This window comes from Heteronotia binoei, chromosome 16 (genome assembly GCF_032191835.1).
Source record: "Heteronotia binoei isolate CCM8104 ecotype False Entrance Well chromosome 16, APGP_CSIRO_Hbin_v1, whole genome shotgun sequence".
NCBI classification, from domain to species: Eukaryota; Metazoa; Chordata; class Lepidosauria; order Squamata; family Gekkonidae; genus Heteronotia; species Heteronotia binoei.
In genome coordinates, this window is record NC_083238.1 from 48,180,641 (window position 1) to 48,196,622 (window position 15,982).

The 15,982-nt window shown below is 48.2% G+C and overlaps 1 protein-coding gene across 1 annotated transcript; it reads right to left on the minus strand.

The window, feature by feature from the left end:
• Positions 1-3,703: 3,703 nt before the first annotated feature.
• On the minus strand, positions 3,704-15,721 carry KIAA2012 (KIAA2012 ortholog). Its single transcript, XM_060257036.1, has 5 exons — positions 15,653-15,721; positions 12,347-12,549; positions 7,050-7,222; positions 5,485-5,704; positions 3,704-4,229 (listed from the first exon to the last, which is right to left on the minus strand). Exons 1-5 carry the CDS (start codon positions 15,719-15,721, stop codon positions 4,079-4,081), a joined length of 816 nt encoding a protein of 271 aa, XP_060113019.1. The 3' UTR covers positions 3,704-4,078.
• Positions 15,722-15,982: the final 261 nt, after the last annotated feature.

A 15,982-nucleotide genomic window follows, 5' to 3' on the forward strand; every position in this document is an offset into this window, starting at 1 on the left:
AAATGGGGTTCGTCTTAACGATCTTTTGCTCCAAAATTTTAAATAGCAATCCGTGTCCACCTTTAAAACTCTGTGTTGTATTTTGTACATGCAGTGTGTGCTGCTTGAATCCTGAAACTTCATGCTAACATAATGTTGAAAAAAATAAAGTCAAGTTGTAAGACATGGAAATGCCAAGGAATCTGTCAACCACTTATTTGTAAGATTTACATCATTCCCCCCTCCCGCTGAACTAGGACCTAGATCCAGAGGCAGCAAATAAACGTGGTTGCCATTACTAGCTTGTCATATCGAGTCTCAATGTAACATAAGCGTAGCTTTCCTTTGAATTGCAGCCCAAATGCCTGCCGTTGCCCCAAAAATCTGGGGACACCTTTGAGTTTGGTTCAACCAATGCTGTATTGGATGGAAGTGAGAAGGAACTGTCTGTGTGAATTGTACTTTATACTTAACAGATGTTCACGTTAACAAAGTCCAGAGGCTCTTGTAAAAGCACAGGTCGAAGATCATTGGCCATGTTGGTCATTTGATTTGAACTGCATCAGGAATGGAGCAGGTGACACTGCTGTATAGCCAGGGCTTTTTTTTGTAGCAGGAACTCCTTTGCATATGAGGCCACACACCCCTGATGTAGCCAATCCTCCTGGAACTTGCAGTAGGTCTTGTAAGAAGAGCCCTGTAAGCTCTTGGAGGATTGGCTACATCAGGGAGGTGTGGCCTCATATGCAAAGGAGTTCCTGGTTCAAAAAACTGTATAGCTGGAAACAAGCCCAGTTGGTTTCCGGGAAGTTCACATCCACCTAAATGTGCTAGCATGTAGGTTCTTCTGAAACCACTTTCTAGTTCTATGTAAATAGCAGATGAGCAGCATTCTGAAGTAAGAAATTCAGCAGTCGTGTGGCATCTGTTCTGTGAATTAGCATCCTAAAAGGAGGACTGTTCCCTTGAAAAGTAACCTTTCCTCATGAGTTGTGTTAGCACCTTTGACGTCTACTGTAGGATGTTGAAGGAAGCTGTCCACGCGAGGAGGAGCCCTTTCGCTCGGGTTTAGCGTGCAACGAGGACAAGACGGAAACACGTTGCTCTACCTCTCTCTCTTTTTTTCTTGCCAGGGAAATGGGGGGAACCCCGCAAAACCACAATGTTCTTACGCATGATATAGCAAACCGGTTAATTGTGAGTAGTCCCCCCCCCCCCCGAAATCTCCTCTGAAGCTGGCACTTAATTGTAAGGTGTTTAAATGGATCTTCTGCAACGCTTGTACCTTCCGTGTCCCACTTCTGATGCCTTTTTGTACACATGCTAAAACTTTTTTTAAAAATTAAAATTTGTTTTCAAAAATCTTAAGTACGGGGTGAATTGTTATGTTCGCCAGGCAGTCTACACCTGTAAGAATGAGTGTGTCAAATGGATGATGGGGCTTGCGTTTCACCCCAGCATTTTCCCAAACCATCTCTCTCTCTCCCCCTCTCCTTCTTTCTACACCCTGAAACAACCATTGCTGTATCTCATAGTAAACTATCTCTTGGTCTCCCCGATGTTGACAAGGAAAGCAGAAACGCTAAGCCACCCACAGACAGGATAAGGGATCTTGATGCACTCGAACTTTTGAGGGTTGTAGAGTTTAATATGTCCAGCTGCAAGCTGGGAAATCCCAGTTTGAATCCATTGCAAAGTGCCTTCCTAGACACACCCTTGGGACAGCTATTCTTGGTGTGCTTCCGCTCACAGGAACTGAGTTCAAGAGTTACGTCGAACACCGTCTTTGTGCAATGAACTCTTGGATTTTCTTTAGACTTCTGTTGAGTCCTAGGCTACATTCAACACATGTAGGACTTAGGGTTGCCAAGGCCAATTCAAGAAATATCTGGGGACTTTGGGGGTGGAGCCAGGAGCAAGGTTGTAACAAGCATCATTGAATTCCGAAGGGAGTTCTGGCCATCACATTTAAAGGGATCACACACATTTAAATGCCTTCCCTCCATTGGAAATAATGAAAGAACCTCCATTGGAAATAATGAAAGATAGGGGCACCTTTTGGGGCTCATAGAATTTGACCATGGCCCAATCCTTTTGAAATTTGGAGGGTCTTTTGGGGAGAGGTACTGGATGCTATGCAGAAAATTTGGTGCTTCTGCCACAAAGAACAGCTGCCCCCCGATACCCACAGATCAATTCTCCATTTCCTATGAGAATAAGTCTCCATAGGGAATAATGGAGCGCCCAGCAGACATTTCCCTCCCACCCCTCGCTTTCTGATGACCCTGAAGCAGGGGGAGGAGCTCCAAACCGGGGGATCTCCTGGCCCCACCCGGGGATTGGCAACCCTAGTAGGTCTCGCTGTGCAATTTTAAACCCTACATTTGTCCAAGCACTAGTTTCATTTGTCAAGCGAATGCCCCTTATGAAAACAGATGTAACTGGACAGGGCTTGGGGGTGTGAAGTTAAAAGGGAGAGTGAACATACATGCCACCTTTTAACTCCTCAAAAGAAGGGCAGGATAAATGTGCAGTAAATAAATAAGATTCCAGTTCCTGGATGTTCAGGAATTTAGGGACTAGAACAGCCTGAAATGCATTTGTAATGATCCTTTGCCTAGTGCAGCCCACATGCTCCAGAGAAGCCTATGTAGGAGTTGCTAGTGGGCCTACATCTCCCAGGATCCCTTCTGTCCCTCTGGTTGGGTGAAAGCGGTTTTGGAGGGAAAACTGGCCCAGAGGGGTGGGACCTGGAAGGAAAGCGTAAAAATAGTCCAAGCTACGGACAGGGTTCTCTCTGGAGAGGCTGCAAAGTCTGGAGAGAAGCCTGCAACCGGAGGGTTCCCTCACCAAGGAAGGGTGAGTCCAATTGGAATTATAGTAAGGGAACGTCTAGTTAGATGCGTCAGGGTTTTTATTTCTTTATGCCGAGGTGATCAAACTTGCTTAACGTAAGAGCCACGTAGAATAAACATCAGATGTTTGAGAGCCACAAGACAGGAAGGAAAATAGATGGTAGAGGTGGAAAGAAAGCAACTTTAAATGCATTCTCCAAGCCAGGCAGTGGGAGCTTCGAGAGCCACATAATATGTGTGGAAGAGCCACATTATAGTACCTAATAGCACAACTAGGCCTTCGTTTTAGAGAGAGCACTATTGACAAATGTTTTGCCACCGAGTTATTTCGGGGCCCACATCTGCCAGCAGTAAGGTTGTCACCCAAGATTCCACAGGAAGTTGATGTTTATGTGAGAGAGGAGTAATCTAAAAGGATCTGGGCACAATCCACTGATGGCAGAATAACATAAGGTGATCTAGTGTCTCTATTAGCCCTGTGGCACAGAGTGGTAAAGCTGCAGTACTGCAGTTCTAAGCTCTGCTCACGACCTGAGTTCGATTTCAGCGGAAGCCGGGTTCAGGTAGCTGGCTCCAGGTTGACTCAGCCTTCCATCCTTCCAAGGTTGGTCAAATGAGTACCCAGCTTGCTGGGGGGGAAATGTAGATGACTGGGGAAGGCAATGGCAAACCACCCTGTAAAAAGTCTGCCGTGAAAACGTTGTGAAAGCAACGTCACCCCAGAGTCGGAAACGACTGGTGCTTGCATAGGGGGACTACCTTTACCTTTAGTGTCTCTATTATTCCTGATGCACAGTCACACAATTGGTCTGAGTACAGAATTTTAGCAAAACGTCCCCTTAGGGGCTGGGTAGGTCACACACAATTGATTCATAGCCCACATTTGCCTGGGGGCCACACTTTTATCTCTGTTCTAGAACAAAGGAGTACAGTTGAATCACATCTTTCTTCATTAAATGATTGCTTCTGCAAAGGTTACGGGGAATCTCTACACTTCTGCAAGTTTCATTTCTCTAACAATTAGTCTGGAATATGCACAGTTTTCAGCTCCAGGTAAGGCTGCTGCTTCTGCTTATTTCCAGAACGGCTTGGAAGTCACTGAAATTTGATTTTTGAGTTGTCCAGTGGGAGCGCAGTTCCCGACAGCCACACGGAGAGCAATTGGGACGGTACTGGCATTCTGGATGCGAAGACCAAACTGATGAACTCTGCACCAAGGACTTTTAAAATAAAAAAAAACGATGTCAGGAATCTTCATCTCCCACTTTTAGAAAAGGATGCTGGAAGTAGGAATAAACCCAGGGGCGCGAGATGTCCTGCCGCCATTCAAGCCCGCCGGCTTCCAGAGAAAGCGTGTGTTGGAACTGCCGCTTCTGCTCTTGCTCTGCCTGTTGTCTGAAAGCAGATGGATTAACCGACAGCCATGAGATAATTGTGCCTCTTGAATTAAGCTCTGGCGCTCCTTGCATTGCAAAATTATCATGTTGTGTCCTAATGCTGAAATTCATCTCTGACTCGAGCTCAGTGTTCCCTCTAAGCTGCAGAGTCTTGTGAGCAAAAATTCTACTTTGTGAGCTACTGCATAAATTATTGTGCTTTGGGGCCATTTTTCCTGAGCTAAGACAAAAAGGTGTGAGCTGGAAACAAAAAAATCTGTGAGCCAGCTCATGCTAACTCAGCTTAGAGAGAACACTGCTCGAGCCACGCTGCAAAGTTTCAATGCGCTTTTCTGTACTCTGTGTGAATGCACTGCACTGAACACGTGTAGATGCTCAGCCTCATCTGGGGGACTGGTTTGCACAGCGACGGCGTTTGGAGAATGCAGAACAGATAAAACTAACGTTCATTTTGAAGCACCAGCAAGAGGTCTTTCAATCTCATTTAAAAGACACTCAGGGATCCGATCCGAGCCTCATCGGCTTCAGGCCTTTTCAGACCGGCGCTTCTTCTCAAAAGAACCATGTTCTGACCCACTCAACGGAACACTCCCATTGTGAAGGAACTGCTGCTTTAACCACCCTTGCTAATCAAGAGTTGCAAGTAAAAATGCAATTCTTACAAGCAGGGGTTTTGTAGAAAAATAGGTGGTGGAGTTCATTAGCATAACTCATTAGCATACCGCCCCCCTAGCCAAGAGTAACCTGACACAAGAAAGGAGAGCCCTGGGTGAGCGAGGCCTGCTTGGACTGGCTAGAAATCCAGCCAGTCCAAGCAGGCTTCGCTCACCTGGGGCTCTCCCACACAGTCGAAAGGCCAGCAAGCTACCTGCCACCAAAAATCACATGTGGAGAAAGGGTGGTGTGGGCTTCTCTAGGGGTTAATGAAGGCTGCTGGGGGTGTGGCAAAGCTCCTGGTGGCTGGCTGGCTGCCTGCTCTCCTAATCCAGGGATTGTTATGCAGCTGCAATGGACAAGGTAGGTGGGTAGGAGGAAGGGGAACCCTCAGAAAGGGTCAGGAGCTGTGGTCCTGTGAGCTCCTGCTGAATTCACGGCCTGCTCACTGTGGTGCAGAATGCTGCCCTGAGAAAACAATCTTTGATGTATTCCTGGCCAGGGCAGAGTTTCAGTTTTATCTGTGTGAGGAACTGGGGATCTATACAAGCCAGGTTTATTTACCAACACAAAGAATTTTTGTTCACCAGGCTGCATACCTTGCCAGTAACAATGCTTGCCTCCTTGCTTCCTCCAAGGCAAGTCTGGCCGCTTCTTCCGCTTTCTTTCTCCTCTCCTCAGCCTCCCGTCTTGCTCTCTCTTCTTCCTCTCGTTTCCGTTTCTCATATTCCACCCGTTGTTCTTCGGCCATCTCGGCTAAGCGGCGCTGTTCCTCCTCTAGCCACATTTCCCTCTCTCTCTGTCTGCGTTTCTCTGCTTCTGAAGATGGTCACAGAATTGTTAACTGATGTTATCTACTTTAAAGCTCAGAGATTGTTAAAAGACACATGGAATTGTCTTAGAACAAAGTTGGAGTCCAGTAATATCTTCAAGACCAACAAAGATTTATTCAGAATGTAAGTTTTCATGTGCATGAAACTTACGAGGAGAAAAAGAAAGGCTATGCCTCGTGGCCAGTGTCGCACAGGAAGTGATGTCATCACTCAGTGACATCTCAGCGATGCTTTATTATTTGGGCAAAAACTCTAAGGGTAAAACCAACCTCTACCATAGAGTTTTGCCCAACTACTAGACCATCACCAGAACGTCACTGGCATGATGATGTCACTTCCTGTGCGATGCCAACCACAAGGCCTTGACTTTCTCCTTTCTCCTGATAAGTCCCCCCCCCCATCAGTCAGCTGATCAGTGGCTGGGAGTAGGGCCTGAGACGACCAGCAACCCTATTGCCAGAAGATACCTGGCAACAGTAAGACTCACAGTAAAGGTGAGCACCAGAATTACAAGATGTAGAATGGATTATTTTTTCCAGCTTGATGCGTAAGAATCTGCCCCTTGTTCCTAGAGGTATCCTGCTGGTCCTGATCTACAGTCTCCAGCCTCTTCCTTAGCATCAAGCCGCTCCAGCTCTGCCATTAGGCAAACTAGACGATTACCTTGGGTGCTGGCTTTCCGGGAGCGCTGAATTCAGTGCCCCCCATATGACTCAGTGACGTTATCAGTGCAGGGGGGCTAGGGTTGCCAAGTTCAATTCAAGAAATATCTGGGGACTTTGAGGGTGGAGCCAGGAGACATTAGGGGTGGAGCCAAGATCAAGGCTGTGACAAGCATAATTGAACTCCAAAGGGAGTTCTGGCCATCACATTTAAAGGGACAGCACACCTTTTCAATGCCTTCTTTCCATAGGAAATAATGAAGGATAGGGGCACCTTCTTTTGGGGCTCATAGAATTGGACCCCCTGGTCCAATCTTTTTGAAACTTGGGGGGTATTTTGGGGAGAGGCACTAGATGCTATACTGAAAATTTGGTGCATCTACCCCATAAAACAGCCCCCCAGAGCCCCAGATACCCACGGATCAATTCTCCATGATTTTCTATGGGAATAAATCTCCATAGGGAATAATAGAGTTCCCAGCAGCCATTTCCCTCCCCTCCCCCTGCTTTCTGACGACCCTGAAGCGGGGGGAGGGTGTCCAAACCGAGGGATCCCCTGCCCCCACCTGGGGATTGGCAACCCTAAGGGGGGCCTCCCAGAAGTTAGCCTTACCTAGGGTGCCAGACAGTCTAGGGCTGGCCCTGGCATCAAGGCCTTCCTTTGCGTACCTGTGCGGTCTCGTTCCTCCTCTTCCTTTTTCTTCTGAGCTTCTAGAAGCTTCCTGCGGAGGTCCTCCTGCTGCTGCCGGAAGCGTTCTTGAGCTGCCTTTTCCGCTTGGAGCTTCCTGGCTGCTTCCTGCTCCTGGCGCTGGCGCTCTTCTTGGAGCTGCTGCTTTCTTAAACTAAAACAGGAAGAAGAAGATGATGATGATATTGGATTTATATTGCGTCCTATTCTCTGAATCTCAAAGTCTCAGAGCAGTCACAATCTCTTTTATCTTCTCCCCCCACAACAGACACCCTGTGAGGTGGGTGGGGCTGAGAGGGCTCTCACAGCAGCTGCCCTTTCAAGGACAACTCCCAGAGCTATGGCTGACCCGAGGCCATTCCAGCAAGTGCAAGTGGAGGAGTGGGGAATCAAACCTGGTTCTCCCAGATAAGAGTCTGCACACTTAGCCACTACACCAAACTGGCTCTCAGAAGGGGTGTATCAGACAGGTATGTCCAGATCATTCACAAGCAGAAGAGAAGAAATGGGGGACCGCATGTCCACAGGGAGGCTTTTCATTTGCACTTTGCATACCCTTCTGTTATAAAGGGAGCACAAGGGAAATGCCCAAAATTGCCAGAGAGGGTATTCTAGATGATGAAAGAAGGGAATTGCAGAGATGAAGGGAGTACCGTATGTACCGTGTAGCTCAGAGTCTGTTTGTTTTAATAGATAACCAGATACAAAACATCCTGTCTCAGGACAAGCGGTACAAGTTCCATAAGAGCAGTTCTGCAGATCAAAGATCGAAGACAGGGAAAAGTTGCTTTCTATTAGCTGCTGTGAAAAGCCCTTCTACAATCTCAGACCCTGACCAGGGAGGGCTGGAATGTTGGAATCTGGAAGAACTCAGCCATCGAAACCTGCTGGGTGACCTCACTCTCAGCCTAGCCCACCTCACAGGATTGTTGTGAGGATAAAACAAGAGGACACTGAGGTGTAAGCCATTTTGGGGGACCATTGGGGAGAAAAGAAGGATAAAAATATAGGATATAAATATCATGATCCTATTGTCATGATCTTAGGCCTAGTGAGGCCTACAGGCTCCAGGCAAGCCTGAGTTAGAGTAGTAACAAGGCCTACATTTTCCCAGAATCCCTTCTGTCCCTCTGATTGGGTGGGCAGCAGTTTTAGAGCCCAGAGGGGTGGGACCTAGGAGGAAACAATAACAGGACTAGCTAGAGAGGGAAGTGTGTTCTCTCTGGAAAGGCTGAGCTGGAGAGAGGCTGCAGCAGGAGGGTCCCCGCATCCAGGAAAGGGTGAGTGAGTTGAAAGCAGAAGGGAACATGTTGCTAGTCACGCCAAGGCTTTATTTCTTTACACCACCTTTCCTGCTGTTGTTTTCATAATCACTGTTGTTCTAAAAGTTTTTACAATTCACTTGTTCTTGAGCACTTATAATAACCTGTTGCTATTAGGGTTGCCAATCCCCAGGTGGGGGCAGGGCATCCTCTGGTTTGGAGGGCCCCCCCTGCTTCAGGGTCATCAGAAAGCGGGGGGTGAGTGGGAAATGTCTGCTGTACACACCATTATATCCTATCGAGATCAATTCCCATAGGGTATAATAGAAAAATAATATGTGGGTATCTGGGGCTCTGGGGGGGGCTGTTTTTTGAGGTAGAGGCACCATATGTGCAGCATAGCACCTGGTGCCTCTACTCAAAACACTCTCCAAGTTTCAAAAAGATTGGACCAGGGGGTCCAATTCTATGAGCCCCAAAACAAGATGCCTCTATCTTTCATTATTTCCAAATGGAGAGATGGCATTTTAAAGGTGTGCTGTCCCTTTAAATGTGATGGCCAGAACTCCCTTCGGAGTTCTTTGATGCTTGTCACAACCTTGCTCCTGGCTCCACCCTCATGTCTCCTGGCTCCACCCCCAAAGTCCCCAGATATTTCTTGAACTAGACTTGGCACCCCTAGTTGTTATCTATCTGGGTCGTCACATCTCTTTGCTCACAGATTGCCATAAGGACTTGCAGCAGGATGCCAGCTAAAAGTTCCTTATGAGAACTCAATTTAGAAGTGCCATAGAGGCCCAGTTCTGACTGGGAACACAGTTTGAGTGAGAAGAGCTTTTGCTTTTTCCTGTGCCATTTTCCGAACTCCAAATGGCGGAGGGAGGCATTATTTGTCCCACAGGGCAGGTGGCACCCTCTTGCGCCATTTCCAGTCTGGTAGAAGGCTCCTGCCCACACGCCCAGGGTTCTAACCACATTCAGGCCCTTGCAAAATTGACGTCTCCTGGGTTGCTCGCACACACAGCTGTCACATTGTTCCAAGTCCTTGTGGTGGTCACGTGTGTAACAAGTAGTTTGGCCCAGAGACCCTGCTCCCTTGGTTGCTGGAATCTTTTACGGAGATCTACTGTTGGTATTTTGGCAGAGAAGCCTCATCAGGAGCCAGGACCGTTGGCAACTGAACGTTCCTCCTCCAAAGTTTCAAAAGCAATTTGGTGCACATTTAAGCACAATAACACTAGGAACAAAAATCCCTCACCCTTGAAGCAGGGCTGGCGCGTGAGAGTAGGTGGGGTAGGCAGCTGTCTGGGGCGCTATGCCGCCTGGGGGCGCTCTTGCCCAGTGTGCAGCTCACTCCGTTGCCTCCAAAGAGCAGTGTTTTAGTGGCACCTGGGAAGGTCTGCTTGGCCACTTTCAATCTGAAAGCAGCCGGGCACTGCTACAACACTGTGCTCTTGTGCGCCACCCGTTGCGCTCTCGTCCCCCTTGCAATGATGTCACTTCTAGTGATATCATTATGGCGCCCCCCCCCCAAAAAAAAAACTAAGGGAGCTTGCAGTGGAGGGGGGGCAAGGTGCAGGGGTCTGCCTCGAGCAGCAGAACCCGTAGCGCCAGCCCTGCCTTCAACTGGTGTATTTGTCTCATTGTTTACATTGAAGCTGCTCTCTGATCTACCAAATGTAAGGACAAATTTTGCATTCTTTGTACCAGAGACAGTTTCTTCTTCTGCTTCAGAACTAGTTGCCGGTAATGTTTCTAGTTGCTTAATGCAAATTTGACTGATTTAGTCTGACGTTACCATGTGGCGTCTCGTAAACACATAATCTGAGGCTTTTCACAGTGAAAAATGCCCCTCTGTTGAAGTTCCTTGTGTATACACAGTGAGCTAATATTTAAAGCAGCTTTCTTGACAGGCCTTGTCTGTGAAACAGGGACAAACCTGGCTTAATGAATTCCATATCCACTTTCCCACTTAAGTAGAATGAATCTTGAAAGCACTCCACACAATCATGCCTGTTTCTCCTCCATGGCTTCACTGAAAGCAGCGATAGAAAACCTTCTATACCAGGGGTGGCAAATGGTAGCTCTCCAGATGTTTTTTTGCCTTCAACTCCCATCAGCCCCAGCCATTGGCCATGCTGGCTGGGGCTGATGGGAGTTGTAGGCAAAAAACATCTGGAGAGCTACCGTTGGGCACCCCTGTAATCTATACAGTTGCCTTCCCAGACCTCAGATTCAGCAGGAGCTCACAGGAGCACAGCTCCTGAACCTTTATGAGGGTTTCCCCTCCTCCTCCCCACTTACCTTCTCCATTGAATAGTAGGTGCAGCTGCATAACAATCCCTGGATTAGGAGAGCGGGCAGCCAGCCAGCCACCAGAAGCTTTGCCACCCCCCCAGCAGCCCTCATTAACCCCCGGAGAAGTCCGTGTCACCCTTTCTCCATTTCTTATGTGATTTTGGGTGGCGGGTGGCTTGCTGGCCTTTTGATGGGGGGGGCAGCCCAAGAGAGTCCCAGGCGAGCAAAGCCTGCATGGGCTGGCTGGATCTCTAGCCAGCCCATGCAGGCCTTGCTTGCCCGGGGCTCTCCTTTCTTGCATTGGGTTGCTTTTGGCTGTGGGGACATATGCTAATGAATTATGCTAATGAGCTCCACCACCTATTGTTCTACAAAATGACCCCTGCGCCTTCCTATAAACATTGAGATCAGGACCAAACAGGATGATACACCTGCCACGAGTTGGGTCAAACTTTCTGAATCCAACATGCAGACAAGCAATGTGTCAGGGAACTAACGTCCCCCAACGTGGCGAGCCTGATTCCGCTTGGGAGCACAGCGCAGGAGGAAGAGAAGCTTCAGTTTTCCCTTCCGTGCTGAGCTGAAATGACCATGGAGTAACCCCTACTTGCCCCATTGTGGAGCTCCATGTGCCAAAAATGGCACTGAAGGGAAAGCTGAGCCCCCTCCTCCCCTTGTACTGTTCTTCCATGCCAAACTGGGCCCCATACCTTGTGGGAATGTTATTTTTCCAATGTAACATAAGAATATAAGAGAAGCCATGTTGGATCAGGCCAGTGGCCCATCCAGTCGAACACCCTGTGTCACACAGTGGCCAACCCCGCCCCCCCCACCCAGGTGCCATCACGTCAATCAGTGGAGCCAGGGAACATTTGTCTGGAAACTCCAACCCAGCTTGTTGAACATGAACATATGAAGCTGCCCTATACTGAATCTTGGTCCATCAAAGTCAGTATTGTCTACTCAGAGGCCGTTTTCCCACTTACCTTACCCTGGAGCGATGTCCCTCTTCACCGCGCTGCGTCTGCGCGGATTTCGCACAAACTGCTGCGCAGCACCAGGAAGAGCCGCATAGTCCCGGGGCTTTTGCGTCGCAAATGTAAACCTGCTTTTTGGCGGTTTACATTTGCGACGCAAAAGCCCCGGGACTACGCGGCTCTTCCTGGTGCTCCGCAGCAGTTTGTGTGAAATCCGCGCAGACGCAGCGCGGTGAAGACGGACGTCGCTCCGGGGTAAGGTAAGTGGGAAAACGGCCAGACTGGCAGCGGCTCTCCAGGGTCTCAAGCTGAGGTTTTTCATACCTATTTGTTGCAGATTTATCATCTAGTTTGGCCCTTTCTAGCAGCCCCGTGGTGCAGAGTGGTAAAACTGCAGTAGGAGCCCTCTGCTCATGACCTGAGTTCGATTTCAGCGGAAGCTGGATCAGGTAGCTGGCTCGATCAGCCTTCCATCCTTCCGAGATTGGTCAAATGAGTACCCAGCCTGCTGGGGGAAAAGTGTAAAGACCGAGGAAGGCAATGGCAAACCACCCCGTAAAAAGCTCTGCTGTGAAAACGTTGTGAAAGCAGCATCACCCCAGAGTTGGAAACCACTGGTGCTTGCAGAGGGGACCTTTCCTTCCTTGGCCCTTTCTGAAGATGGGTGTTCAAGTCCCCAATAAACTGATGCCTCAGGTAGAGCTCTCTCCCTTGTCTGACAGGATTATTGTTCCTACTGACCGTATCTCCTCTATCCTCCATTGCTTTTCCGCTTCCATTTCTTCCTTCATTCTCTCCATTCGTTCCTGCTCCTCCCGCTGCTTCTGTTTCAACTCCTCCTGCTCCCTTCGCTTTCTCTCTACCGCCAGCCGCCGCTTCTCTGCCCTCTCGGCTATTATCCTGTCCCGTGATAATTTCTCCTCTCCCTTGGTCTCAGGGAGAACCTGTATAGTAAAAAGAGACAGAGTATAAACTGAACACAGAACAAGTCTGCCCTGGCATTGTTAACTTTCGAGATACTGGGACTCAACTAGATGATGTGTGGGATACACGACAGCACATGGCACCTCACAGTGGAGCCAACAGATTCCCTGGTAGCAGGGGTGGAATTCTAGCTGAAGCTTCTTTACATATTAGGCTACAAACTCCTGATGTAGCCAATCCTCCAAGAACTTACAAAAAGGAGCCTTGTAAGCTCCAGGAGGATTGGCTACATCAGGGGTGTGTGGCCTAATATGCAAAGGAGCTCCTGCTAGAATTCCACCCCTGCCTAGTAGGGTTGCCAGGTCCTACCTAGCTACAGGAGGGGGGGGGGGGATCCTGGGTCCATTCCAGGATTATCTGCTGCATGTGCAGTGCGATGAGATTGCACGAAAGTGACTTCATCATGCTGCCAACGTCAGGGGGATGATGCTCTACTTTTTGGGCAAAACTCTATGGTTATAGCTGATTTTACCATAGAGTTTTGTCCAAAAACTAGGGTATTGCTGCACAATGTCCGTGATGTGATGATATCACTTCCGGCCAATGTCATTACATCGCCTTTCAGGATAGTTGCGGGTAGGGGTTCCCCCGCCCCCAGCAAGGGTCTGGCAGCTCTATTCCCTGGCAGCCATTTTGGCCCAGGAAAACATCTTTTGCAGCACTGCCAATTCCGATTCCACCAGAAAGTCCCAAGCGATTGGTTTCCACATAGAAGTCCAGTTAGTTTATACATTGTTTTGGCCATGAGGAAGCTGCTAACAGTGGTTTCTACTGGACAGGAAGGATGTCTAAGCATCACTGTAGATTGCCAGTTAACAAGGATTAGTTTATTTAATTAATGTGTTGATACCCTGCCTTTCTCCCCGGTGGGGACCCAAAGCTGCTGACATCATTCTTCTCTCCTTGATTTTATCCTCACAACAACCCTGTGAGGTAAGGTAGGCTGAGTTTGTAGCTAGGGCTGCCAACCTTCTGCCGGGGGTGCAGGATCCCCCAGTTGGGGGAGGCCCAACTTGTGACATGTCACATTGCCATGTGACATGCCCTGCACAATGATGTCACTTCTGGGTGACATCACTGCGCTGGGCACGCCATGCCGCAGACACTCGAGGGATTGTGGTAAAACTCTGTGGTACCATAGAGTTTTTATCGTGAATCCTAGAGAGTCGCTTTGGGGACACTCTAGGATTTGTGGTATACTGCGAATCCTAGAGCATCTGCAGCATGGGATGCCCAAAGTGATGATGTCACTTCCAGGTGAAGTCGTCTTGCCATGCAAGGAGGCAAGAGTCCCCTGCTGGAATGGTAGAGGGGCTTGGCAACCCTATTAGTATTTTCCACCCAGTATTTTCCATATTTATGTCAACTAGGAGGGTTCAGATTGTGTTGTCACACTTTCTCTGTGAGATTTTGTGCTTATTATATATCTGTTTTAACCAAGGTGGCTAAGAAATGAAAACATAGGTAATAAAACCAACCCAAGCACATCATTAAAACTATTAAAACCAGAGTTAAAATACATACGAAACAAAAACACTTAAGAACACTGGGCAGGTAGGAGAGAATGGGGAGAGAAAATCAACCCTCTTCACTTAAGATGGTAATTAATTAACTGTATCCTCACCAAAGGCATGAGAGAGGGAAAATATCACCATCAAGACCTGCCTGAGCACATTTTTTGTTTGTTTGCTTCTGGCATGTGAAGCTTCCTTTGAAGTTAGCAGCAGCTAAGAGAGCTCTGGTGAAGAGGTGAACATGAACCAGCTCCGGTCTGCTGAAAATACTGAGCAACAAATCATTTCTTCCAGGGCTTTTTTGGTACATAAGAACATAAGAGAAGAAAGGCCAATGGCCCATCCAGTCCAACACTCTGTGTCACACAGTGGCAAAAAACAAACAAACCCAAGTGCCATCAGGAGGTCCACAAGTGGGGCTAGAAGCCCTTCCACTTTGCCCCCCCCCCCCGCCAAAGCACCAAGAATACAGAGCATAACTGCCCTGGACAGTTCCAATAATATACTGTGGCTAGTAGCCACTGATGGACCTCTGCTCCATATGTTTATCCAATCCCCTCTTGAAGCTGGCTATGCTTGTAGCCGCCACCACCTCCTGTGGCAGTGAATTCCACATCTTAACCACCTTTTGGGTGCAGAAGTACTTCCTTTTATCCGTTCTAACCTGACTGCTCAGCAATTTCATTGAATGCCCATGAGTTCTTGTATTGTGAGAAAGGGAGAAAAGGACTTCTTTCTCTACTTTCTCCATCCCATGCATAATCTTGTAAACTTCTATCATGTCACCCCGCAGTTGACATTTCTTCAAGCTAAAGAGCCCCAAGCGTTTTAACTTTTCTTCATAGGGAAAGTATTCCAAACCTTTAATCATTCTAGTTGCTCTTTTCTGGACTTTTTCCAGTGCTATAATATCCTTTTTGAGGTGTGGTGACCAAAATTGTACACAGTATTCCAAATGAGACCACACCATCGATTTATACAGGGGCGTTATGATACTGGCTGATTTGTTTTCAATTCCCTTCCTAATAATTCCCAGCATGGCGTTGGCCTTTTTCATTGCAACTGCATAGTCTTGACATTTTCAGTGGGTTATCTACCACGACCCCAAGATCTCTCTCTTGGTCAGGCTCTGCCAGTTCACACCCCATCAACTTGTATTTGTAGCTGGGATTTTTGGTCCCAATGTGCATTACTTTGCAACTTGGCCACATTAAACCTCATCTGCCACGTTGACGTCCACTCACTCAGCCTCAACAGATCCCTTTAGAGTGCCTCGCAATCCTCTCTGGTTCTCACCACCCTGAAAAAAGTCCAGCAGGAACTCATTTGTGTATTAGGCCACACCCCCTGACATCACCATTGTCCCACATGGGTTTTTGTAGAATAAGCCCAGCAGGAACTCATTTGCATATTAGGTCACACCCCCTGATGCCAGAGCCAGCCAAAACTGCGTTCCTGTGCGTTCCTACTTAAAAAAAAAAGCCCTGATTTCTCTTACCATATCTCTGTCTGAAAGCGGAGAGGATAATTCTTACCTTGTGCAGCTCACCACCTGGTACTCCACTGGTCTGGGAACCAACTGCTGGGGGCGTTGCAGTGGGGGTCTCTTGAGCCCCATTTGTATGAGACCCAGGCGGACACTCAACATCTGCAGGAAAAGGCTGTTCGTATTCAGGAGGCAAGGGGTCCTCTTCTGTAAGACTGAGGGAAGAAGTACTTTGGTCCAAAGTCCTTCCCAAAGTGTCCTCTTCAGCATCAGAAACAAAGCCCTCAACTTCAGCCTCTGCTTCCCTCTGCTCTTCCTCCTCCTCTTCCTCTTCCTTGGTTTGCTCAGGCATCTCTGGGTTTTTAGCACCCCCAGTCTTCTCCTTGGAGAAAG

Bases quoted from the DNA above. Each gene is read 5' to 3' on its own strand.
- KIAA2012 (XM_060257036.1), bottom strand. From the start codon at position 15,721: ATGGGGCTCAAGAGACCCCCACTGCAACGCCCCCAGCAGTTGGTTCCC. The intron at 5,705-7,049 runs GTACGCAAAGGA...GACCATCTTCAG, and splicing joins GGAGGAACGAGACCGCACAG to AAGCAGAGAAACGCAGACAG. The intron at 4,230-5,484 runs GTATGCAGCCTG...ATCTGCTTTCAG, and splicing joins CAAGCATTGTTACTGGCAAG to ACAACAGGCAGAGCAAGAGC.